We start from the raw sequence: 25,262 nt of genomic DNA on the forward strand, positions 1-25,262 counted from the left end.
ATGTTCCACATCACATCCTAACACTATTTGAGGAACTGAAGACCTAGTACATGCAATGAAGTATGAACAGATGGTGGAGAAAGTTGAAAATCACGCACACAAAAGAAAATATTGTCTCTACATAAAAAAGGGAGTTCACTGCACACAAAAACCTGATGTATTATCACTGACAATAGTCTTGTCTGGAGTGAAAAAGCTCATGGCAGGTGATGTTGAGTCCTGGGCACAGCTTCACACACAGTGGAACTCCACATTTTGGACACCAGTTGGCAGTTTGGTGTTTTGGTGTGTTGTGGCGCTTGAACAGGTCTTCACAGACCTTGCACTTGCAGTAGCTGGTCACTCATATCCACTCCAGCCACGTTGGTGATGTAGTTTTGTACTGCAGCTGGCTTCTGTCTTTCAGGACGGTGTCGTGTTGTCGCACTGACCATGGTAGTTGGCAGCATGACTGTTGTCAGCACATGAACTGGTTTTTTGTCCTGCCACTTCAGCACAGCAACATGCCCTGCAACCATACACACACACAAATGATCATGCAGGTCTCTTTCTTCTTATTGTTGTTTAAATTATTTGTTTGCTTATTCCCTTGTTTATTCTAAATATTTATGTGAATGGAAGCATAATGTGGTAAGTTTTTTACATGTAGTCAAAGAAAACCACTTTAGATTTTTATTTATTTATTTTTTTTACAATATTACAAACAATAATGACAGTGTCATCAGTATTAGTACTATTACTGTCATTTCTACAGCACCTTGTTCTACAAATGAACAAGTAAAACAGAAAATAAGTAAACATATGCATGCAATCACACGCAATCACACACACACACACACACACACACACACACACACAGAGTTGTACACCTGAGCATGTGACATTGTTTTCTTTCACACACACACACACACACACACACATACATACACACACACACACACACACACACACACACACACATATATATATATATATATATATATATATATATATATATATATATATAAAATACATACACACTCACCATTTTCAGTCCAATCACTGGTAAAAACACCAGCAAAGTCTTCCGTTTCCTCATTGATTTCGTTGTCAGTGTCGGTCAGCTGGCACATGGTCAGGACTCGCTTTCCTCTCCACTACCCTCTTCAGCGGCCGAATCTATTTCTAGTTCATCGGGATATGGTTCAAAATCACTGTTCGACGAACCAACATTATCTCCTTCAACATCGGAGCCTTCAGTTTGGATCATTTCCAAAGTGGCTTCAAGGCTGTGTTGCGTTTGACCTCTCATACCGTGTCGAACACTTCAACGCGACGCCATCTTGTCAAACAACTTGCAGAGCTGACCGAGGGTATGCTTCGTTGTCGTCTGCTAATGAGCGTGTCACTGCACACATGCAGTGTGTATGAATGAAAAGTTGGCCGGAGATAACTTAAGAATCAGTTCTGCTTTTGAGTTTCGTATCCGACATGTCACTCCAACAGCGCGACTTTTCAAAATCCAAATCCGCATATGCGGACAATGGCATCGAACGCTTTGTCCAACAACATCCGCATATGCGGACAATGGCAGCGATTGAGTTAAGTGTTATCTTGTTAACACTGTTTTCCGTGTGTGTGTGTGTGTGTGTGTGTGTGTTTGTCGGTGCATGTCTGTGTCTGTGTTTTGCTTGTGAGAGTTTCAGAGAGCATGTTTCATGTACCCACTTTTTTAATGGGCAGTATAAAACAACATGTGCTATGTTTTTTACTTTTACAATATTTTAACATTTTTGGTACTTTTAGTCAGTTCATGTTATAATGGATTGACTGGTTGATTTTCTTTCCCCATTGTACTTTAAAATTCAGTTAATCAAACAGTTAATATAATGGATTGATTGATTGCTTTGTAGCTATCCGGTTTGGGGAGAACAAGATGGAGTTGATGCAGGAGAAATGTCTGCTGTACGAAGAACTAGGGGAGATGCCCAAGGCTCTCATAGGCTACACACAGATGCTGAACTACATCGACCCTGGCCCAGAACATGACGAAAAGTACCTTGCCCTGGCTCGCAAGCTGTGTGAGGTGATTGAGCTCATGGAGACTGCTTTGTGGCTGGTGGTTGGTTACTTGTGAACACGTCTGAGTCCGTGTGTGTGTATGTGTGTGTATGTGTATGCATGCATGAGTGGGACTGTTTGTGTGTGTGTGTGTGTGTGTGTGTGTGTGTGCGATATGTTGTTACTAATTATCTTTTTATTGTTATTCACCACATCATATTGTTGTATCTTTGCTAATTCTTTCTGCAGTTATTGTAAAGTGCCTTGAGCGTTAGAAGGCGATATGTAAATTTCCATTAGTATAATTATTCTGCTTGTGTGCGTGTGTTGTGCTTTAATTAAACTGATCACACCATGAAGCATGTCTTTCAACAGACCTACCACAACATGAAACGGACAAATGATGCTGCCCGAGTTCTCACCAACATGTTCAAAGCACGACCTTCCCTCATCAATTCTGATGGTGAATATAATTTACCCTACTTCAGTTGTTTTTTTTTTTTTAAATGATGATGATGATTTATTTTGCTGTGCCGTCTGCCACATTTCAATGGTATTACCACAACCCAGTGTGCTGATCATTTCAAATCTACATAATACTCCCACAGTGTTCTGCCACAGCCCCAGTGTTAACATTTCACAGGGAACTGTCAAATGCTCAAAACTCAGCTGCTCATCTGATCCTGAAATCTTTTCGCAAACACCTGTGCACTCCACTTCTTTGTAAGTTACACTGGCTTCCACTATCTGAGAGACTAAAATTCAGAATAGCTTGTGTATATGATTCAGTTCATTGACTGGTTCTGCACCCTCTTACATTTATGACCTGATAAAGATTTACAGTCCACCCTTCCCTGGCCTGCGTTCTGTGTCTGACAAATGCATGTTTCAAATCCCACGTTACAGATGCAAGTCCTATTGTTTCAGAATATTTGCACAAAAACAACATTGGTTTTGGAAATCTCTCCCACAAATTATCAGACACTGTTCCACTATTAAATCTTTCAATTTAAATCTTTAAATTTGTTCAGACAGTTTTTAAAACTATGGATCCTTCTCCCCCACCCAAGACTGTCCTTGAGTGTTTGTGTGTGTCAATGTGTGCTGAGGGGTAGTGAGGTGTGAGATATGTGTGACTTGTCAGTGATGTTACACTGTTTTTTAAGTAGCATTTTCAGCAAATTTGTATCTTTACATTTTTTTTTTTTTTACTATAATCCTGTGTCTTATTCATACCACAGGGTTAGTGCTATATAAGCCATCATTATTATTACTGTAGAATTTTCAGTGAGTTTGTATGTTTACATTTTTTACTATAGTCCTGTGTTTTATTCATACCGCAGGGTAGGCACAATATAAATTGTCATTATTATTACATAATTGTGTCAGGCCACACAGCAGAGAGATATCTCTCTGTCTGTCACTGGTCTCTCTTCTCCCCTTGTCATTTTTCTTCCTTTTCTTTTGATTTTGTCCCTTAAAAAATGTGTGTCTAGAAATGTGATTGGCACTGTATTAGCTGATTTAAAATTCTATTTCTTGAAAGATTTTAGCCATTTTGAAACTGCACGAACAGGTTACTGAAGTTGATTAGGTGATCATCAGTGCTCAGACTATGATTGGCACTTTTTTATCCATAATGTGAAGATTACTTTATGAAAAATAACAAGAACAAGAAGTTAGAACAACACCAACAAACAAAACCATTCAGACTTACAGGACCAATATATACCTTCATGAGAAAAAGGTAACTCTTTATCGTGATGTATTCTTCTTCTGCTGACAAGCTGTGATGATTGCCTGTGCAGTCATTGTATATTAAATTGTATTCCCTATTTATCATTAATCAGAATATCATATGAAAATCCGACCCCCAACAGAGAAAGGAAAGACAGGATCGACTTAGAGGCAGAAAAAATCGAACGAATCGAGGGTGCCGAGTCGAATCGAGTACACAGAATGTAAGAATACAATAAACACAAGCCGCATGCAACAAAATAAGGCCAAAAGGATACGCTGAATAGCCGAAAAAAGCGTAAGACGAGACAGAGCGTAAACCTGACAAGATGGCGTGGAGAGCCTTGGCCAAAGGAATGATTAAGCGCTTATAGTTTTTAGAGGCGTTTGATTGGCTGAGAGCGGTGGGCCCGTCTTTTCACTGTTAGCCGCGCGAAATTTGGCCAAGCAGAGCAAACCAATAGGCCTAGTTTGCATCAGTTTGACATGGTAAGTATATTTAACACCAAACATGGAGTATAATACAAACTCCTCCTTTTCGTTTGAAGAATTTTAGTCCAATAGATAATCAGAGGACAGCCAATTTGAAATGTTTCCTAGAATTTGAAAAGTTATTGGCACACATGAGATATTTTTGTAACGAGCATGCAGTAAACATATTTAAACATGGATAGATAACATTCAGTTCTACTTTTCTGTTATAAGAACTGCACTTGAGATCATATTCTTGTGTGAAATGGAGGGATTGTGTTTGCTGCAAGTTATATTGAATCTTGAAAACTTTTTTTTCAGATATGAATAAGCTGTTGGATTTAAGAATGACAATGAAACAATATCAGGCCTGCTTGGAGGTAAGAATAGACATATCCTAGTCAGTTCATTATAGCTCTTTGATCAGCTTTGTTTTGGCATTTGGGGTATTTATGTTTATCAACACAGTGTGACAGTGAATGTGAAAACTATGTTTTCATGTGCAGTCACTTGTGTACATATGCATATAACTTACTTTTGGTCATTTCTGCATGTTCCATGTCAATGCAAATGGTTATCTCAGCCTTTATGCACACACATTCTTGTGTACACACACAAAGACATGCACTTAGCAGGCTGCAAGAATTTCAGTTAAATGGATTATTTGATAAATCCTGCAACTTCTGACACAGCAGTACATGTGCATAGAGCATGGCGAGCACATGTGCATGAATACACATGCATACACCCTCATATTAATGCCTACACACACAAAGTAATAGACATACTAATATGCCCTTCAGTACACACAATGAAATCACTCAGTACACACAATGAAATCACAGTCAGTGCATGCTAAAATTGTTCATGAATATATACATTTTAGGGCCTTACTATGTTAATATTTGATACAAACATAATGCCCATGCATGATCTTGGGCATACATTTTTAGCATGCACTGACTGTGATTTCATTGTGTGTGCTGAAGGGCATATTGGTATGTCTATTAGTTTGTGTGTGTATGCATTCATGTGAGTGTGTATGCATATGTATTCATGCGCACATGCAAGCTTGTGCACAAACACACACATACACACACACACACACACACACACACACACACACATAAACACACACATGCACGCACGCATGCACACACACAACTTTGTTCACATAGATATACAGGCATCTTTTCCCACTCAATCACTCAGACAGACAGCAATACTACAAACTGTCATGAGACAAACATGATCACTTTGCAGCTCATCAAAGCAAACTCATATCCTAGTATCCACTCATAGTTAATCATTTACTTTGCTCTAAAAAGATGTATTGTAACAAAAATCAGTTGCTAACTAAAAAATGTGTTGAGCTTCCAGCCTTGTTTGCAGAACTGCTAAATTTGACCATGTTCCTCCTCTCTTTCAATCTGGTTGCATGTTTTTTTGTTTTGTTTTTATCAGATAGACTACAAACTATCCACTCTGACTTTTTCTGTGGTCAGTTGACTCTGGACCACAGTAGCTTTCTGAATTCCTCCATATCTGTATTCCAGCTTGCCGACTTCACTCATCTTCTGATACTTGCCTTCTCAGTATACCTCATGTGAATACTAAGACCCACAGACAAAGATCACTTTCTTTTCAAGCCCCAAAGATGTGGAACACACTCCCTGGCAACCTTAGACACCCCAATTCTCTCTTGCATCTTTTAAATCTGGCATCAAAGCTTGTCTCTTCTCTCAGCAATAGATTTGATTTGTGTCATGTCCATCTAAACAGTATATACTCTTGTACACGTGTCATGTTTAATTTTGGAAGGTAAGCATGCATGTGCAAATGTGTGTGTGCATGTGTGTATGTGTATATGTGTGTGTGTGTGCGTGTGTGTTTGTGTGTGTGTGTGTGTTTTGTATGTTTGAATTTTTGCATGTGTGTATGTAATAGGTATGTATGAACAGATCAGTGTATAAATATTTTTAGTGGGTTCAGTTTGGTTTGTATGTGCAATTTTGATGTCTTGTGTTAAGTAGAATATTGTGTCTTGTAAAGCAGTGGGATCAGTTTTTCTGCCTTACGTCAGCGTACGTGTTGTCCTCATGCAAAATTATGTAGAAGAAATCCACTTGGATAGGTACACAAATAAGAATGTGTGCACTCGAGGCCTGACAAGCACTTTGAGTTACGTAGCTGGTCAGGCATCAGCCTAGCACTAGTAGATGTGGTGTAGCATATATGGATTTGTCCAAACGCAGTGATACTTCCTTGAAACACTGAAACTGAGTGTATGTGTGACATTGATGTCATGCGTGATGTAGAATATTGTTGTTTTGAAAAGCACCTAGAGCAGTTTTCAGGATAGAGTGTGATTTAAGTATCCTTTTTATAACCCAGAGATACATGATGGCATTTTTCCTCCCAGGGTCTGGTGGATTACTGTGGCGTGGAAGCCAGTTTGAGTGATGGGCGAGAGTGGAGCCAGAGTCACCCTCTGCCTGCTGACTGTGACCTCAAGGCCATGCCAGGCACCATCATCAGGTGAAGGAACAACTTGTGGGATAGTCAGTCGTGTCCAGCCATGACCATCTGAACAGCTGCTGCCCTGACTGTCTGGGCTAGAAGTTGATGATGTTGGAGAGTGTCTTGCCCAAGTTACTCTCAGTGTGTGTGTGTGTGTGTGTGTGTGTGCCAACTGACTGTGATTTCAGTGTGTGTGTGTGTACTTTCTGTGATTTATTTCAGTGCGTGCATGTGCTGGCTTTGATTTTGGTGTGTGTTTACTGACTGTGAGTTCAGTGTATGTGTGTGTACTGACGGTGATTTCAGTGTGTTTTTCTGACTGTGGTTTCAGTGTGACAGTGCCAGACAATTTGCCACAGGGCTTTCCCCTTGATCTGCTGACCAAATTGTGTTCCTGTCTCATCAACCTCAACTTTGTTGAGCAGGCAAAGGTGAGAGAGAGAGTCAGCAACACAGACAGGTCACATGTCAGTGCACACTGTTTTTATTCATTTCATTTTCCATTTTTGATAACACTTAGATAGTTTGCATAAGTACTTATATATGTAAAAAAAGGAAAATGGAATTAGATAGATAACATGAAAAAACCTATTTAAAAAAAATGTAATGACATAAAAGAATAGTGTTTTTAGGAAAATTGCTGTGAATTAGTCAACAGATATAAGAGAAAACATCCAATCCACCCAAAATGTTTTATTATTTTAACATATATAATTTCTTTGCTTAATCGGCTTTTGTTAAGTTGTATTTTATGTTTGCACATCTGGAACAGTGAATTTCTATAGTTGTTTGTAAACAGTAAACCAGTCTTTAGTCTTGAGTCAGTTGAAATTTGTACCAGTATTTTGTACGAAACATCTTGTGTTTGCTGGCATTGCTTCAGACACTACTGTTTAAAAAAAAAAATGATAGAAAAGAACTGACTTATCTTTTACGTGGCATGGTGAGTCTAGAAAAATGTGTTGTTTCATTTGAAAAATGTGTCACAGATACATGAAGAGTTTTGAAGTATTGGCAACCTTGTTCACTTCTTTTGCTTTTGTGCATGTGTGCATAGAGAGTGAAACTGGACTTGATTAGAAGCAGTGGAGTATGAAAATAAAATCCCACAATGGAGTTTTTATTAATTTTTTTATAGCAAATTATATTCAATACATGTGCAAAAATGTGTATGTGCACACACACACACACACACACACACACACACACACACACACACACACACACACACACACACTTGCTCATTGTCACTCATACTCTCTGATTTTGGTTCCCTCCTTTTTTTCAAATTTTTTATTTCATTTTGTTTTATTTTCAAGTAAACAGTTTAGATTGTCATATTGAGGCGTTATGATGTAGAAATGCTTCATAATTTAAATCCAGCACTGCAGTTTGTGCACAGCACTCATCAGCACCGTACATCAGGTTTTTGGTAGTGCAAGTGCAATGTTTTGCAGCGGAGATGTTGAAAGGTGGACTTCCTTTGTGTGTGTGTGTGTGCGCATGTGCGTGCGTGTGTGTGTGTGTGTGTGTGTGTGTGTAGGCATGCGTGTGTGTGTGTATTAACCTACAGAAGTGGTGTAGCATATGTGGATTGGTCTAAAATAAGATAAGAATAAATTTATTATCTCAAAAAGAGAATTGCAAAACACAATCAGCAAACACATGCACACACACACACACACACACACACACACACACACACACACAAAACACATTAAACATTATTTGATTAAACAGGCCCATTCTGTTCTCTGCACACAACTGATTTCTACCATTGTGAATCATCATTCGTTGTCTCACCATAGCTTTTCCAGTGACAACCAGCTGTATCTGTCGGAACCTCTGTCTCTTCTTTCCTCACTCAGTGACTCTGCTCAGACCTGCAATGAAGACATGGATGACTGAAAGCAAGCTAAAATTAAATGAGAATAAAACTGAAATCATGATTATCACCCCACAAAGACTTTGCCACCCAGTCTCTCTTCCTTTCTCAGTCTCCCTTAGTGGCACTGACATTCCTCTTTCCTCTTCGTCCGCAATCTTGGTGTCATACTCGACCAGTCTCTTTCCTATCAGCAGCATGTTGCAAGTATATGCAAACTGTGTTACTTTGAAATTCGCAGAACTGCATCCATTCGTTATTTCCTGACTGAAGATGCAGCCAAAACTCTCCTCTGTGTCTTTGTGCTGTCCCACCTGAATTATTGTAATTCCCTACTTGTCAGTTCGCCCAGCTACCTCATTGCTAGGCTTCAGAAAGTCCAGAACTATGCTGCTCGTCTCGTCTTTTGTTCCTCTAAATTTGATCACATCTCTCCTCTCCTTCATGCTTTATACTGGCTCCCAGTACAAGAAAGAATTGCTTACAAAGTCATCTCTCTTTCAAGTCCATTGAGGCTTCTGGTCCACAATATCTGTCTGATCTCATTTATTCTTATATACCCTCACGCCAACTCCGCTCTTCTTCTGACACCAGTATGGTTAGGATCCTCCATGCTCAAACCAAAACGTATGGCCAACAGTTTCTCATACCAAGCCCCCTTTCTTTGAAATCAACTTCCTCAGCCTCTCCGTCACTCATCTTCACTGCAATCTTTCAACTCCAGTCTGAAGACCCACCTTTTCCTCTCCAGAATAATTCTCAATGGCTCTTCCCTTTCGAGTATGAACTTCTTCTTTCTTCTTCTTCTTCTGCGTACGTGGGCTTCAACTCCCACGTTCACTCGTAATTACGCGAGTGGGCTTTTTACGTGTATGACCGTTTTTACCCCGCCATGTAGGCAGCCATACTCCGCTTTTGGGGGTGTGCATGCTGGGTATGTTCTTGTTTCCATAACCCACCGAACGCTGACATGGATTACAGGATCTTTAACGTGCGTATTTGATCTTATGCTTGCGTATACACACGAAGGGGGTTCAGGCACTAGCAGGTCTGCACATATGTTGACCTTGGAGATCGTAAAAATCTCCACCCTTTACCCACCAGGCGCCGTCACCGTGATTCGAGCCCGGGACCCTCAGATCGAAAGTCCAACGCTTTAACCATTCGGCTATGGCGCCCGTCAAGAGTATGAACTAAAATGACTATTAGTGAGTGAGTGAGTTTTGACAGTTTCAGAAATTGTTGGTTGTATTTTTGATTGTGTACTATTTACGATTGTGTGCTATGACTTGTGTGTGTGCGTGTGCTTATGCTTGTGTGTATTGTAAGTGTGTGTGTGTGTGTGTGTGGATGAATATTTTTTGATAACGTTTGGTATCTTGTGTTCAATTTTTCGTTTTTGATATTTACGTATGTTTTCTATTTGTAAATGCCTAGGGCTTATTTTCAAGATTAGGTGTAAATGCTCATAATGAAAATAATAATAATAATAATGATAAAGACATAAGCTTTCCAAATAAAAGCATTTCACATATTGGCTTTCAAGAACACTTTGATTGATGATTATTACGTTGTTATTAAAATTTATATACATGTTTAAAGACATGAACGTTAACACTGCACTTGAATGCTTTGACACTTCCTTGAAAAAGTAGCTCTGTGTGTGTGTGTGTCAGTGTGTCTGTGAACTTAGAGCTCATGTATTTGTTGTAAAACCCATCAAAGGAATTGTGTGTGTGTGTGTGTGCATTTGTGTGTGTGTAAGTGAGCTGTGTGTGTGTGTGCTTGCTATGTGCATGTGTGCATTTGTGAATATGTGTGTGTGCGTTTGTGCTTGTGTGTGTGTGTGTGTGTGGATGTATATGTGTGTGATGTGCTGTCAGCACCTGGTGGAGACGTTGCTGAAGGAGGACGTGGAGGAGGACGGGAATGGGGAGCGGTTCCTGGACGTGGCGGACGCCTACATGGAGGTGGACCGCTGCACTGAGGCCCTGCCCATCCTGGAGCGATGCGTCCACTCACACAACTACAGCCAGGTGCCTACGTCACTATGGACAGATCTGGGAGGGGAGGGGGGGTGTTCATGAAAAGTTGATGACCTCTTAGGAACTTTTACAGTGTTATTCTTACTTAGGGGCATGGTGCCTCACTGTAGCAGTATGGGGTTCACAAAAAGTGGATGACCACACAGGAACTTGTACAATTTTCTTGTTACCTAGGGGCATGGTGCATCACTGTAGCAGTATGGGGTTCACAAAAAGTTGATGACCACTCAGGAACTTGTACAGTTTTCTTGTTACCTAGGGGTATGGTGCCTCACTGTAGCAGTATGAGGTTCACAAAAAGTTGATGACCACACAGGAACTTGTACAGTTTTCTTGTTACCTAGGGGCATGGTGCCTCACTGTAGTAGTGTTGGGTTCACAAAAAGTTGATGACCACACAGGAACTTGTACAGTTTTCTTGTTACCTAGGGGCATGGTGCCTCACTGTAGCAGTATGGGGTTCACAAAAAGTTGATGACCACACAGGAAATTTTACAGTGTTATTCTTACTTAGGGGCATGGTGCCTCACTGTAGCAGTATGGGGTTCACAAAAAGTTGATGACCACACAGGAAATTTTACAGTGTTATTCTTACTTAGGGGCATGGTGCCTCACTGTAGCAGTATGGGGTTCACAAAAAGTTGATGACCACACAGGAACTTGTACAGTTTTCTTCTTACTGAGGGGCATGGTTGAACTATGAGAACTTGTTGAACTACAGCTAGCTAGTATATTACTGTAACAAAACAGGGTTCTCAAAAAGTTGATGACCTCCTAGGAACTTGTACAGTTTTCTTCTTACTGAGGGGCATGGTGAAACGATGAAGACTTGTAAAACTACAGCAATGTAGTATATTACTGTAGCAGTACAGGGTTCACGAAAAGTTGATGACCACAATACAATACAACACAATACAATACAATACAGTACAAGTTTGTCTGAAGCGCAGCGACGCCTCCTTTAGTGACTAAAAAACTGTGCTGTTTCAGGCGGCAGTGTGGCTAAGGTATGGGGAGTGCCTGAGCGCCGTGGGCCACCTGATGGAGGCTGTGGAGGCATTCAGCAAAGTGGTGGAGCTGGCCCCAAACCACCTGGGTGCTCGTGTCTCCCTCTCCGCTCTGCAGCAACAGATTGGTCGTCATGACGAGGCCCTGCAGGTGTTGTCTGGAAGTGAGGGGGATTTTTTAGTGTTTGTGTGTGTGTTTGTGAGAGTGAAAGAGAGAGAGAGCATTTGTATTTTTGTGTGTGTGAGAGAGAAAGAGAGAAATATAGCAATTGTACTTTTGTGCATAAGATTCATGTTTGTTGTGCCCCTTACGTCTGTATAGTGTGTAGTGAATGTGTGATACAAAGTGACAAGAGTTGTGTGTATGTGTGTGTGTGTACCTGTGTCTATATGTTGAACTCTTTGTGGAAGAGAGATGGAGGGGTCATTTATTTCAACAGTTCCTAGCAGCAACAGTACCTGGCAGTTCAAGGAAGGTGATAGGGGTATATGACACAGCGATAGGACCTCAAGGATTCTTATTTATCCATAGTTGTTGCATTCTCCTTTGATTTGAGAAAGCAGTTTGATGTTATCTGAAGTGGAACAATGATTCTGTCTGTCTGCCTGTAATTTTCCTTTTGCCTTTGAAATATTGAAATAATGCTTGCAACAGATTATTTGGATGAACCTTGTGTTATTCATGTAACATCAGATTCATTGTTTTGCTCTCAATTTGCATATGAGTAACAAAAGTGGAAATTAACTCACTCCGGACGATGGAACGCTATAGCGTTATTGACGAAAGACGCAGTTCCGGATGATGGAATGCTATAGTAGTTTCGACAGTTAAAATGTTTTCCTCATGGGGTAGCATAAAAACCACAGCTACACCGGGCATTGCGAACGTGTGAAGGGTTGAATGGAAAGTTTCATTGTGAGATTCCTTAACAACACACTCGCCAGCGAGCCATTGACTTCAGCACCCCACATGACAAGCTAATCTGCATACGTATTGAATATGGCATCGCAGGCGATACGAGTGGAAATGTTTGGAGCAAAATAGATCACGACAGTGGCTTTTACTGCTGCTGAAGTGATTGAAATGCTTCAGATTGAAGGTTCCAACATCGACGAGGATGATGAAGACTTTGAATAAAGCATCTGCAGTGAAGAAAGCTACCAGCAAGAAGGTAATGACAGTGACTCAAAATTCGGAGGGCAGTGAAGAGGGAGGGAGGTGGGTGTACACACGATGAGAGGAGAGGGGCCAGTGGGTCAAGTACAGCGAGTTTAATTCAGTTACTTTTTGTTTGTATTTTTTGTGATTTTTTTTCCTAACCCTAACAAATGGGCCATCTGTAGGGAAAAGCAAGGGAGAAAACTTTCCGTCCCGAGTGAGTTAAAATGTTCAAAAAGAAAAGATTCTGACGGGATGTGATTTCAGTCATGATTACATATGTTCATAATGCTTGATTTAAATCAGATTGACATACAGTTGGACCAACAGCAAAGTGAGAACTGTATGATCAGTGATCTCTCCAATGCAATGGGAATTCATTTACAGCTTATTTTTTTGTGAAGAACTGTGACTCAAACAAAGAGGCAAGATTACACTGGCTCTTGGTGCTACAGCCTTGAGGGCCAGTTGGCCTTTGGGAACCATCCCAGAGTTGACTCTCCTAAAGCCCTTTTGCCCAAGAGAGTGGGCAAGACACTCTCCACTATAATCTAATTCTAGCCCAGATAAGTCAGGACAGTGGTTGGCCCCTCTGCTGTTCTGATGGTAATGTAGGCGAAACATACTCCACTATAATCTAATTCTAGCCCAGATAAGTTGGGACAACAGTTGCCTCCTCCGCTGTTCTGATGGTTTTGGCCGGACATGACTGACTACCATACATGTACATACAGTACAGTGTGTTGATTTCAGCCAGCGGAGGGGACACGGGAGAAGTGAACATGGAGGACCAGACTCTGCTGCTGCACAAGTGCCACCTGCTGTTCTCGCAGAAACGCAACACAGAGTTCATCACCGCCAGTCGCAGGCTGCTCTTCCACTACTTCCACGAGAACCACAAGACTGTCTACTCTAAGAGTGAGAAACTGCTTTTGGGGTTTTCAGTTACAGATGTTTAATTGCACCAATGTTAAACAACTCAGGAAGTTGTTGTACGGGTGTTCATTCACTCTTCCTTGCACACCACTGTATATTACCCAAGATGAAAACAAAATCAATGAATGCTACCACGCTTGGAAAGCAATAAAACAAGGTAAATAAAAAATAAAAACAAGAGGACAGTGGGTGGAGGGAGGGACTTCAGAAAATAATCACATGATTTACATAAGATCAGAAAAAAAAAATTAAAGCCATCAATCACATGAGAAACTTGAAGGCGCATGTAAAGATTTTCACATCTGACAAAGTGTGAATTATCATACAACCTACTGTTGTCTCATGTGTCAGTTTCAAGATGTCAAAGCATGCAAATTGATCCATATATTCTATACCATATCAGATCCATATACACAACACTATATCAGTATAAAAAAAAAAAAAAAAAAAAAAAAAACAAAGGAGCAGATGCCTGATTAACATAAACCCAAGGCACTGGTCACAGCTTGACAACTACCATCATGTCTTCACTGTGATGTCAGATTTGTGGGGGAAAATTGTTGAGTTAAAAAAAATTCTTAGCTTTATGTGTGTGTTGCAATTCCAGAACTTTTAACTCCTGATAAGTTTCAGATATTTTGTATGTTTTGAAGATTTGGATTTATGACTGTTGATAGAATTCAGACTGCTGTGTTTTTTTACTTATGTTTTAATTTGAGAGTGAATGAATCGTATTTGAGAGAATTTTGAACTCCCTTGGTTGTATGTAGTGAAAGAGAGTGAGACCAAATGTGTTCTGGTGTTTCTGTGTGTTACTTTTTAGTGTCAAGTGCATGATGTATGTAACAGTGTCTAGTAGTTCAGAAATACTTTTGACAAGAATAAGTCATTTTTTTGATGTGTCAGCAATGCTTTTATCATGAACAGTTAAGCAAGAACCTATATTCTTTTATATTCCATAAGGCATAGAATATAAGAAATGCCACGTTAGCAGATACTTCTTGTTTAAGTTACTTAACCATGCAGAGCTAACCTTCAAACAATCAACTCCATGGACTAATGTATGTGTCCAAATCACATTGTAGTGAACAGACAGTGAACCAGTGAGAACAAAACGCAGATAGTGGGTGTAGCGAGGATGACTGCGGTGTGTTTCAGTCGTGTTTGGCTACAGGTCGATGAGGCACAGGAAAGATGCCTTGAAGGTCTACATGGAGAAAACGATGCGCGGTGATGCACAGGGAGGTGAGGGATTTTGTTATTGTTTCTTCCTGCTTGATTTTTTAGCATTTTTTAGTATTGGTTCTTTTTTGTAACATGTTAATTTGTAGAGTGCTGTTTGTGGTCGATTGTTCTTGGTATCTTGTTGTTGTTTTTTGCTTGTTATATGTAATTTGTGAAGCACTGTGAGCCTGTCTGTCATGGAACAGCAGTATAGAAAAGCACTTTATTATTATTGTAGTAGTAGTAGTAATAGCAGTAGTAGTAGTATCCTTGTATTTTGTTTCTTGTGTCTTCTTTCTTGGATTGTTTTATTGTGTTGCTTTATTTCTTCTTCTTCTGCTACTGTCTGTCTCTTTTGAAATAACCCTTCTTTGTTTTTGTCTTTCATAACTTTTGTCTGACATTTTTTCGTGTATGTAAAAAAAAAAAATTATCGTCTGATGTTTTCTGTTATTGACATTTCATCACTGGTTATGTTAATTACTGATCAAGGTTCTGGTGTCCTCACAAGAATGTGCAGGCATTTATTTCAACATTACTTTATTTGTGAAATGTTCACCAGACCTTCAAACTTAACCGAATTAAAAAATAATTGATCACATAAGTGCTTGAGCACAAGAAATATTGTTGGCTTGTCATAGCTCTGCTATTTATGTGTGCCTGTAAAAAAATGTTTTCTGGATAAAGATTTGTTTAGACCAATGTACATGTGGCGTCAGGCAGAATCATTAAGGCCTAACAGTTGCTTATGTTTAATTATCAGGTTCTTACATATTGATCCATTTCATGTAAAAGACATAAAATGATTCTGAGTGCTTGTTTTTTTGTTTGTTTGTTTGCTTGTTGTTGTTGTTGGGGTTTGTTTGTTTTTTTGGTAAGTCATGCACTGTGTTTGTATTCTTTGTTCTATTTTCAGGCTCTGACAAAGACACAGAATCCAAGAAGGACAAGGCATCAGATTCAGAAAAGAAGAAGAGCAAAGTTAACGCTGATGATTTGTGGGACCTGTACATCAAGGTAAGCTGTCTCTGTGCTCTGTTCATGCGCTCTTAACTTAAACATCTGTTTATGAAAAGTGATTTTGATTTGACCTGACTTAATTCATAGAACTCCTGGAGTAGCATTGGGCAGTATCCTTATCCCATCTCTTATATCTGTGTGTGTGCATGTGTGTGTGTGTGTGTGTGTGTGTGTGTGTGACTGCTTTGTGTATGTTCTGTGTGTATGTGTGTGATTCTGTTTCACAATAAAGACAATGATGATTATGTGTATGTTTGTTAGTATGTGTGTATCTGTGTCTGCTGTATGTGTGTGTGTGTATGCATATCTGTCTGACAAAGAAGATAGTGATGATCTTATGTATTTGTGTTTGAGTGTTTATATACACATCACAATAATGATCATGCATCCGCGTGCGTGCGTGCACGCGCGTGCATGCGTGCGCGCTTGCTTGTGTGTGTGTGCGTGTGCGTGTGTGTGTGTGTGTGTGCGTGTGCGTGTGTGTGTGTGTGCTCTGTGTGTGTGTGTGTGTGTGTGTGTGTGTGCGCGCGCATGCTGCATGCTGTGTGACTGTGTACAGCTGTGCAACATTCTGCTGGAGGAGGGGAAGATGGAGGAACTGTCGGAGGTGGCCTTGCTGGGCCTGACCTGCCCTGCCTTCACCGGCGATGCCATCAAAAACAGGGTCAGTCTCCCTCATCTCTTCACCCTCTTTCCCTCCCTCATCTATGCTGGATTTTTTGTTTTTTTGTTTTTTCTTTTGCAGATGCCAGGAGTCTTCTTTTTCAGTGAAAAAAATAAAAGGGAAATTTCTGGTGCAGAATTTCCAGAAGGTAGGGGTGCTGTTTCTAGTGCAAAATTTCCAGAAGGCAGGGATGTTATATTTAGCACAGAATTTGCAGAAGGGGGGGATTCTATTTCTAACACAGAATTTCCAGAAAGCAGAGATGCTGTTTCTAGCACAGGGTTTTTAGAAAGCAGGGTTGCTATTTCTGACACAGAACTTGTGAAAGGCAAGGATACTATTTATGTGTGACTTTGAAGTATTTCTTATCCTCCTTCTTAAGATTTTTTGTAATCTGGGGATGAGAAATTAAGCAAAAGGGTTGATGTCTTCCGCACAGCCTAGACTTATTTGCCGTAGAACCCTTAATGGATATATGTCATGAACTTTGTTCTTGTTCTTTCGCATGTTTGTTTTGTTTTTCAGATGTAACTGGGTTTTGTTTTTGACGCATTTGAATTTTTTATTTAGTTGGGCTGTCCGGACATGGGCTTGTGCAGTTCTCTGGACAAAAAGTAACAATGTCAGAATGCTGTTGTTGTTTTTTTAATGTCTTTTTGTCACATACCTGATCAGACTGTGTTGTACTTGTTCTCCGTTTTTGTGTGATGCTCAGTCAGATCACCAGATATTCAACTGCTTTGCGCAAGGTTGCCCAGTCTTTGTGTTTGTCTGAAGCTGAGGTAGGTGCCAAGAGAATGCCCATGTAGTGGTGTTATTGCCTGAGGACAATGTTGATGACAAGAGAATGTCCATGTTGTGGTGTTATTGCCTGAGGACAAAATTGGTGACAAGAGAATGCCCATGTAGTGGTGTTATTGTCTGAGGACAATGTTGGTGACAAGAGAATGCCCATGTAGTGGTGTTATTGTCTGAGGACAATGTTGGTGACAAGAGAATGCCCATGTAGTGGTGTTATTGTCTGAGGACAATGTTGATGACAAGAGAATGCCCATGTAGTGATGTTATTGTCTGAAGACAACGTTAGTGCCAAGAGAATGCCCATGTTGTGGTGTTATTGTCTGAGGACAATGTTGATGACAAGAGAATGCCCATGTAGTGGTGTTATTGTCTGAGGACAATGTTGATGACAAGAGAATGCCCATGTAGTGGTGTTATTGTCTGAGGACAATGTTGATGACAAGAGAATGCCCATGTAGTGGTGTTATTGTCTGAAGGACAATGTTAGTGCCAAGAGAATGCCCATGTTGTGGTGTTATTGTCTGAGGACAATGTTGATGACAAGAGAATGCCCATGTAGTGGTGTTATTGTCTGAGGACAATGTTGATGACAAGAGAATGCCCATGTAGTGGTGTTATTGTCTGAGGACAATGTTGATGACAAGAGAATGCCCATGTAGTGATGTTATTGTCTGAGGACAACGTTAGGTGCCAAGAGAATGCCCATGTTGTCGTGTTATTGTCTGAGGACAATGTTGGTGACAAGAGAATGTCCATGTAGTGGTGTTATTGTCTGAGGACAATGTTGATGACAAGAGAATGCCCATGTAGTGGTGTTATTGTCTGAGGACAATGTTGGTGCCAAGAGAATGCCCATGTAGTGGTGTTATTGTCTGAGGACAATGTTGGTGACAAGAGAATGCCCATGTTGTGGTGTTATTGTCTGAGGACAATGTTGATGACAAGAGAATGCCCATGTAGTGATGTTATTGTCTGAAGACAACGTTAGTGCCAAGAGAATGCCCATGTTGTGGTGTTATTGTCTGAGGACAATGTTGATGACAAGAGAATGTCCATGTTGTCGTGTTATTGTCTGAGGACAATGTTGGTGACAAGAGAATGCCCATGTAGTGATGTTATTGTCTGAGGACAATGTTGGTGCCAAGAGAATGCCCATGTAGTGGTGTTATTGTCTGAGGACAATGTTGGTGACAAGAGAATGCCTATGTTGTGGTGTTATTGTCTGAGGACAATGTTGGTGACAAGAGAATGCCCCATGTAGTGGTGTTATTGTCTGAGGACAATGTTGATGACAAGAGAATGTCTATGTTGTGGTGTTATGGCCTGAGGACAAAGTTGGTTCCATGAGAATGCCTATGCTGTGGTGTTATTGCCTGAGGACAAAGTTGGTTCCAGAAAATGCCAATGTAGTGGTGTTATCCAGTGTGTATCAGTTTTTAAAAGCCTTTCTCTTGTGTCTGCTCTGTTTTCTGCCACCTTCCACTGTTGACTACCATGTGTGTCTGTTTTTTTTTTTTTTCGTTTACGTTGCAGGTTTTCGATATAGATCACAAACTATACATATGTACATATTTTCTGTTGTGATCATTCTACCTGTCTGTCTGTCTGTCTGTCTGTCTATCTATCTTTCTATCTGTCTATATAGGAATTATTTATTGACAACACTCTCAGAGAAATATTGTACAATGTTTCAGAGAGCAGAATTTTTATGCCTAACAGTGTGTCTGATGACCAAGAATGGACACTTTGCTTACAACTTTATCAAGGAAATGTGCTTGAAGGTGGGTCACATCACACTGCGTGTTTCGCTAACAGGTGTGTGTCAAGGGGTTGTTATCAGGGACTGAAAATCAGAGGGTGGTGTTGACCTCCATAGCTGAAAGTGTTGTGTTATATTACTCTTTTGTCACAACAAGTTTTCTCTGTGTGAAATTCAGGCTGCTCTGAACAGGGAGAGTGCATCGTTACAGTGCAGCACCACCCATTGTTTTGTTTTGTTTTATTTTCTGTTGCAAATGTGTTTATTTTCCTATCAAAGTGGATTTTCCTACAGAATTTTGCCAAGGACATTTCTTATGTTGCTGTTGGGTTCTTTTACATGCGCCAAGTGAATCCAACACAAGGGACCTCAGTTTATCTTCTCATCCAAATGACTAGCATCCAAACCACCACTCAAGGTCTAGTGGAGGGGGAGAAAATGAGAGTGTGAGATTTGAGCGTGTGTGCTCAGATTCTCTCGCTTCCTAAGTGGACATGTTACTACAAGGCGGAAAATTAAACTTAGATGTGCAAAATGGGACCAAAATCTGATCCACTGATGAGATGTTTTTGTTTTTTCTCCTGAGAGAGAAGGTTCTTTTCTTTTGAAACTCAGTTCTGACACAAAAACACATAAAGGAATCCAAGTACACAGTTAAACTGCAATATTGTCCAGTAATAATCATACGTAAATATATTACAAACATACATACAAATAGGCATACATAATCATACACATACATAGATACATTATTATCATAACACAGTATACATATACATACATTGATGTAAATATGCATAAATTTGTATATATTTAAATGAATACTTGGGCACACTCATGCATACAATTACTCATATATACAAACATACTGATGAGGTTTTAAATTTGAATTGAAGGTGACGGTTGCTTTGCAGGACCCAGACAACAAAATGGCATGGAATCTGTTCAACCAGAGTCTGATCTACTCCAATGAAATCCGGCACCACAAGTTCTGTCTGCGTCGCCTTCTCCAGGTAAGGGTGTCGAATGTGTTTGGTTAAAATTTTTTTTTTTTATGTGTGTTTTTTGTTGTTGTTATTTTTTGTTTGCTTGTCTTGTTTTGGTTTGTTTTTAAATCACCACCAAGAGATGACGCAGAAGAAGGGTCAGGGAGGGAGAGTTAGTTTTGCAGTAGTGTTTTTAATGTTGGTAGTCTTGGATTTTCTTTCAAAGTACCATCACCTTCCACGTCATCACTAGCCACATTTTTGTAGCACATTTTTGTTGTTGTTTATGTGGGTTTGTTTTGTTGTTGGTTTGGTTTTTTTTAGAGGTGTATTAAAGAAGAAAGATTTGTTGTAGGTGAAATTCAGCACTCACAGCAAGCTAGTTTGAAATCAATTTTTTTTTCTTTTGATAGTCATGTTGAGTTCACCATGCCAGACAGACTTGAAAACAAAATAAAGCAAATGTTTCTTTCATACGCTTGAGTGCATCCATTGAATTAATCGAGCTTAGGAGCCTTTTGTGATACCTATCTCCATTAAAGTAACAAAGATATTTCATCAAATGTTTGTGCCTGCGAAAGATTCATAAAAATTATATTCTTATAAAAATGATGATAATATTGTGGAGGCCTAGCGTGGTTACCTGCTTTCAAGAGCAGGCTCACCATGTGTCGCGTGCAACTTTTCAACCAAAAGTTATGGCCATTTCTCTCACGCTCTCTCTCACCTTCATCCAAACGAAAGCCCGAAATAAACAAATACAAAAAATTTACTCCAAATATTTTCAACACAAATCACAGACAGTTCGTTGTCCTGGAAGGTGGACTCTGGTGTAGTGCTTGGGGAAACACGTCCACCAGCGACACTTGAGCTCCCCACGACGGAAGAAGGCCACTCAAACAGCAGGATGAAGTCGGGTCTCCACAGAGGGAGAGCGGAGTTCCCTACGACAAAAACCTCAACGGTTTCTGAACTCCAGCCAAAATACCGGCTGAGCGTCCTTCTCTATAGGTCTCTAGACTGTTGTAGACCTGGCCAAGTGTCTTGCTCCACTGACTAATGGTGCTGGTTTTCCAAATGAAGAAAACTTCCCATAGCTCACAAATCAGAAATCTGCACGTCATGCCCCCAGTGCAACACGTGCATTCCATAGACTTCCTAAGCTACAAGGAGCACGCAGGAGAGCTACAAGAGAGTGGGTCTACCATATTTGGCAGCGTTCACACACACACAACCCTCCTTGTCCGTGACACCATGCTTTACTATACACATTTGGCACACTGAAAAAGAACCCATGGCACCATAAGTGTTGTCCTCTGGCTAAAAATTCTGTAGAAGAAATCCATTCTGATTGGTACACAAATGTTTTTGCATGCTCTAAGTGTGTTGGGGTTATGCTGCTGTTCAGGCACCTGCCTAGCAGAAATGGTGTAGTGTATATGGCATTGTCTGAACTCAGTGACACCTGATAAAGTGTGAAGGTGTGATGTAAATAATTGTGTGTGTGTGTGTGTGGACAGTGGCCTGACCATCTTGTGCTGGGTGTTCTGAACGGCCACAACAGTGTACAGAATGGCAGCTACAGGTGTGCTCTGGGTAAGTCTGATCTGCATCCATGGCCTAGTGGTAATGCAGCCCACTATGAATTGAGTATCGAGTATCCACAGGTTCAAATCCTGTATACAGACCAGGGTTCTTACACCCTCTGCCACCATTGAGTGGTGGTCTGGGTGCTTATCTTTTTGGAGGAGACAATAAACTTAGGTCCTGTGTGCAGCATGTACTTTGTGCATGCAAATGAACCCATGGCAACAAAAGGGTTGTCCCTGACAAAATTATGTAGAAAAATCCACTTTAATAGTAAAACAAATACACTTGCAGACGGGGGGGATCATGGCTCTGCACTGTGGCAGTGTGTTTTCATGAATATCTCAAGTATTGGTGTGTGGTGTGTGTGTGCACTTTGTCATTGACACAGTCCATTTGTCTGTTTTGCATGTCTTGATTATAGTGCCTTGTATTGTCAGTTTTCGTAACCATTATTTTCCCTCTATTGATGATAATTGTTAGCAGACTGGGCCCATGTGCTGACCAGTATCCATTATTGTTATTATATACATAAGTTGAGTGTGGCCTGGTGGTAATGTGCCCACTTTGGAAGTGAGAGAATCTTGAGTGCGCATGACTGAATCCCACAATTGGCAGTATTTTCTCCACCTCCACTTGACATTGAATGGTGGTCTGGGCACTGATCATTCGGATGAGATGAAAAACTGAGGTCCTGTTTGTAGCATGCACATAATGCATGCCAAAAAAGACCACACAACAACAAAGGGGCTGTGCCCAGCAAAGTCCACTTTGATAGGAAAATAAAATTGATACATTTGTAGGCATAGAATAAATAAAAAAGATAATAAAATTGTGGTGCTGCATTGTAGTGATGTGCTCTCCCATGGGAGAGCAGCCCAAATTTCACACACAGAAATCTGTTGTGACAAAGAGTAATGCAATACAATATAATGCAACCCAATGCAGTGCAGTACAATACATTACAATAAAATACAATACAGTACAATACAAAGCAAACGGTGTGCAGGAGAGTACATGTCGGTATTTCAACGCACCCCGACGGACCCCCTGATCAGCCTGTGCATTGGTCTGTGCTACTTCCACATCTGCTGCCAGAAGTTCACCAACAGGAAGGACTGGCTGGTTTTGGAGGTGACCATTTCTGGTGTCATCAGCTTGTGTGTCTGTGCGTGTGTGTGGTAGTTAAGGAGGAGAACAGCAGAATGCTTAAGACACCCAAGTTTGACAGGAAAATCAAACTCAGCATTTAGTTGTTCAGATGAAATGATAAACAGAGGTCCCCCTTGCATTATGTACTTGGCACACTGAAAAAGAACCCATGGCAACATAAGTGTTGTCCTCTGGCGAAATTCTGTAGAAGAAATCCACTCCAATACATACATACGAACACACACACACACACAGATATATATATATATATATATATATATATATATATATATATATATATATATATATATATGTTTATAAATGCACTCAAGGCTGACTAAGCATGTTGGATTTTGCTGTTTGTCAGGCATCTTCGTAGTAGATGCGGTTATATGGATTTGTCCGAATGCAGTGATGTCTCAGAGAAACTGATATATGTTGTAGTAGTCCTCAATTTCATGTCTTTCAGCTCTAAGTAATATTAGACAGGGGAAAAAAGTGGAGGGGGAGGAGGATCAGGTGGAAGGGAGAAGGGAGGGGAAAGGTATGACTGTATGTCTGTGTGTATAAGATTGAATGTGTGTGTCTGTGTGTGTTTCTATGCATGTGCATGCAGTTGCATTTTAAATCAGTATTGCAAAATGTAGTTTACTAGATGTTTACATCTCTTCATACTGCTGTAAACGACTGTTCAAAGATATAATCTTTGCAATTGGGGAAGAAGAAGAAATGCAACAAAGATAAGCATAACAAGCATTTATAGGATGTGTCTCAGTAAACTGTATTCATGGGTATGCATAATATGAATAATGTCAGTGTGTGATGAATGCTATGATACACTTAATTAATGACTGTATTTGCTTCATAGTTGTGATGCATATGCACAATTGTCATGTTCCTTTCAAATTTTGTGGTCATAAAAAATGTACTGGGAAATATCTTTCCTGGGTGTAAGGGCCTTTGTTCTGATTATACACACATGCACGCACGCATGAGCACACACACACATTTTGCCAGTGGCATTTTCTTATTTGTAGTATTTTTGAGATATGTTCAAATTTTCTTGTGAAACATGTTTCCATCTGTGGAATGTAGTTCTTTGTTGAACCTGCTGGATGTGCAAGATGTTGCTTTGTTATTGATCACATTTCTTTGTTGTACCTGCGTGTGGCAGGGTATAGCATACATGAACACCTACCTTGACCTGCGAGGGCGGTGCCAGGAGTCGTACTACAACCTTGGTCGGGCCATGCAGCAGCTGGGTTAGTGCGATGTCTTAAGTTCTCGCTGTGTCCCACATGCATAGTTTGTTCTGTTTTACAGCATGTTTTGTGGTGTTCATAATTTACAGCATGTTCTGGTTTGTGGTTTGTGGTGTCTGTGATGTACTGCACAAGGCCCAATGCTCAGTTTATATCACAGATTGACATTAGCTCACAGTATGGCCAGTAGCAAAGTGAGAGCTGCATGATCAGTGGTTTCTCCATTGCAGTAGGAAGTCATTCACAGTTTAGTCTTTTGTGAAAGACTGACTCTCAGACTAAGAGGCAAGATTGCAGTGGCCCTTAGTGCTGCAGCCTCGGGAGCTAGTTGGCCTTTAGGAACCATCCCACTGCCGACTGTCAAAAAAACCTCTTAGCTAAGAGTGGGGATGTAACCTGGGCAAGACACTCTCCACTATAATCAGATTCTTGCACAGATGGTTGGGACAGCAGTATCCTCCTCTGCTGTTCTGATGGTCATAGTTGGACACGACTGACTGTCATACAGTGTACTGTAACTATACTCTGTTTTGTGTTTTGTGGTGTTTATGATGTAGTGCTACTGTGTTCTGTTTTGTGGTGTTCATAATGTACAGTATGATTTGTTTTATAGCTCATATCTGGATGTATCTGTAATATCTGTTATGTTCTATATATGGCATTTATTTTGATGTTTGTCATGTGTTCTGTTTATAGCCTGTATTTTGCTGTCTGTATTTTATTGCATGTTCTGTTTTAATGTTTGTATTTTGCTATGTCCATGAGGTTGAATATTGCTGACAGTGTTTTTTCCCACCTGTGCAGTCTTACATCACCATCTTTCTGCTCTGTTCTTGCGCATGATTTTTTGTTTGTTTTGTTGTTGTTATTTTTGCTTATGATTTATTCAGTGATCACCTGGATTTATTTCTGTTTCTGTTGATGTGTCCAGATCTGGGCTATGCTGCAGTGTACTACTACAAGAAAGCCCTGTCCTTGCCCCCTGTTGTCCAGGACAAAGATGTGAG

The 25,262-nt window shown here is 40.3% G+C and overlaps 1 protein-coding gene across 1 annotated transcript in view; it reads left to right on the forward strand.

The window, feature by feature from the left end:
• The window catches only part of LOC143294598 (general transcription factor 3C polypeptide 3-like), a 34,463-nt gene that overhangs the window by 6,674 nt on the left and 2,527 nt on the right, over positions 1–25,262 (forward strand). The window contains exons 8-24 of the mRNA XM_076605973.1: positions 1,893–2,065; positions 2,416–2,503; positions 4,570–4,628; positions 6,671–6,786; positions 7,100–7,199; positions 10,537–10,689; positions 11,689–11,869; positions 13,618–13,782; positions 14,959–15,045; positions 15,941–16,041; positions 16,604–16,708; positions 19,204–19,290; positions 20,183–20,281; positions 21,775–21,850; positions 22,851–22,975; positions 24,168–24,255; positions 25,187–25,257. Of these exons, the coding sequence (XP_076462088.1) occupies positions 1,893–2,065; positions 2,416–2,503; positions 4,570–4,628; positions 6,671–6,786; positions 7,100–7,199; positions 10,537–10,689; positions 11,689–11,869; positions 13,618–13,782; positions 14,959–15,045; positions 15,941–16,041; positions 16,604–16,708; positions 19,204–19,290; positions 20,183–20,281; positions 21,775–21,850; positions 22,851–22,975; positions 24,168–24,255; positions 25,187–25,257 (1,874 nt within the window). The remainder of the gene's footprint in view (positions 1–1,892; positions 2,066–2,415; positions 2,504–4,569; positions 4,629–6,670; positions 6,787–7,099; positions 7,200–10,536; positions 10,690–11,688; positions 11,870–13,617; positions 13,783–14,958; positions 15,046–15,940; positions 16,042–16,603; positions 16,709–19,203; positions 19,291–20,182; positions 20,282–21,774; positions 21,851–22,850; positions 22,976–24,167; positions 24,256–25,186; positions 25,258–25,262) is intronic.

The sequence above is a fragment of the Babylonia areolata genome, chromosome 20 (assembly GCF_041734735.1).
Source record: "Babylonia areolata isolate BAREFJ2019XMU chromosome 20, ASM4173473v1, whole genome shotgun sequence".
Taxonomy (NCBI): domain Eukaryota; kingdom Metazoa; phylum Mollusca; class Gastropoda; order Neogastropoda; family Buccinidae; genus Babylonia; species Babylonia areolata.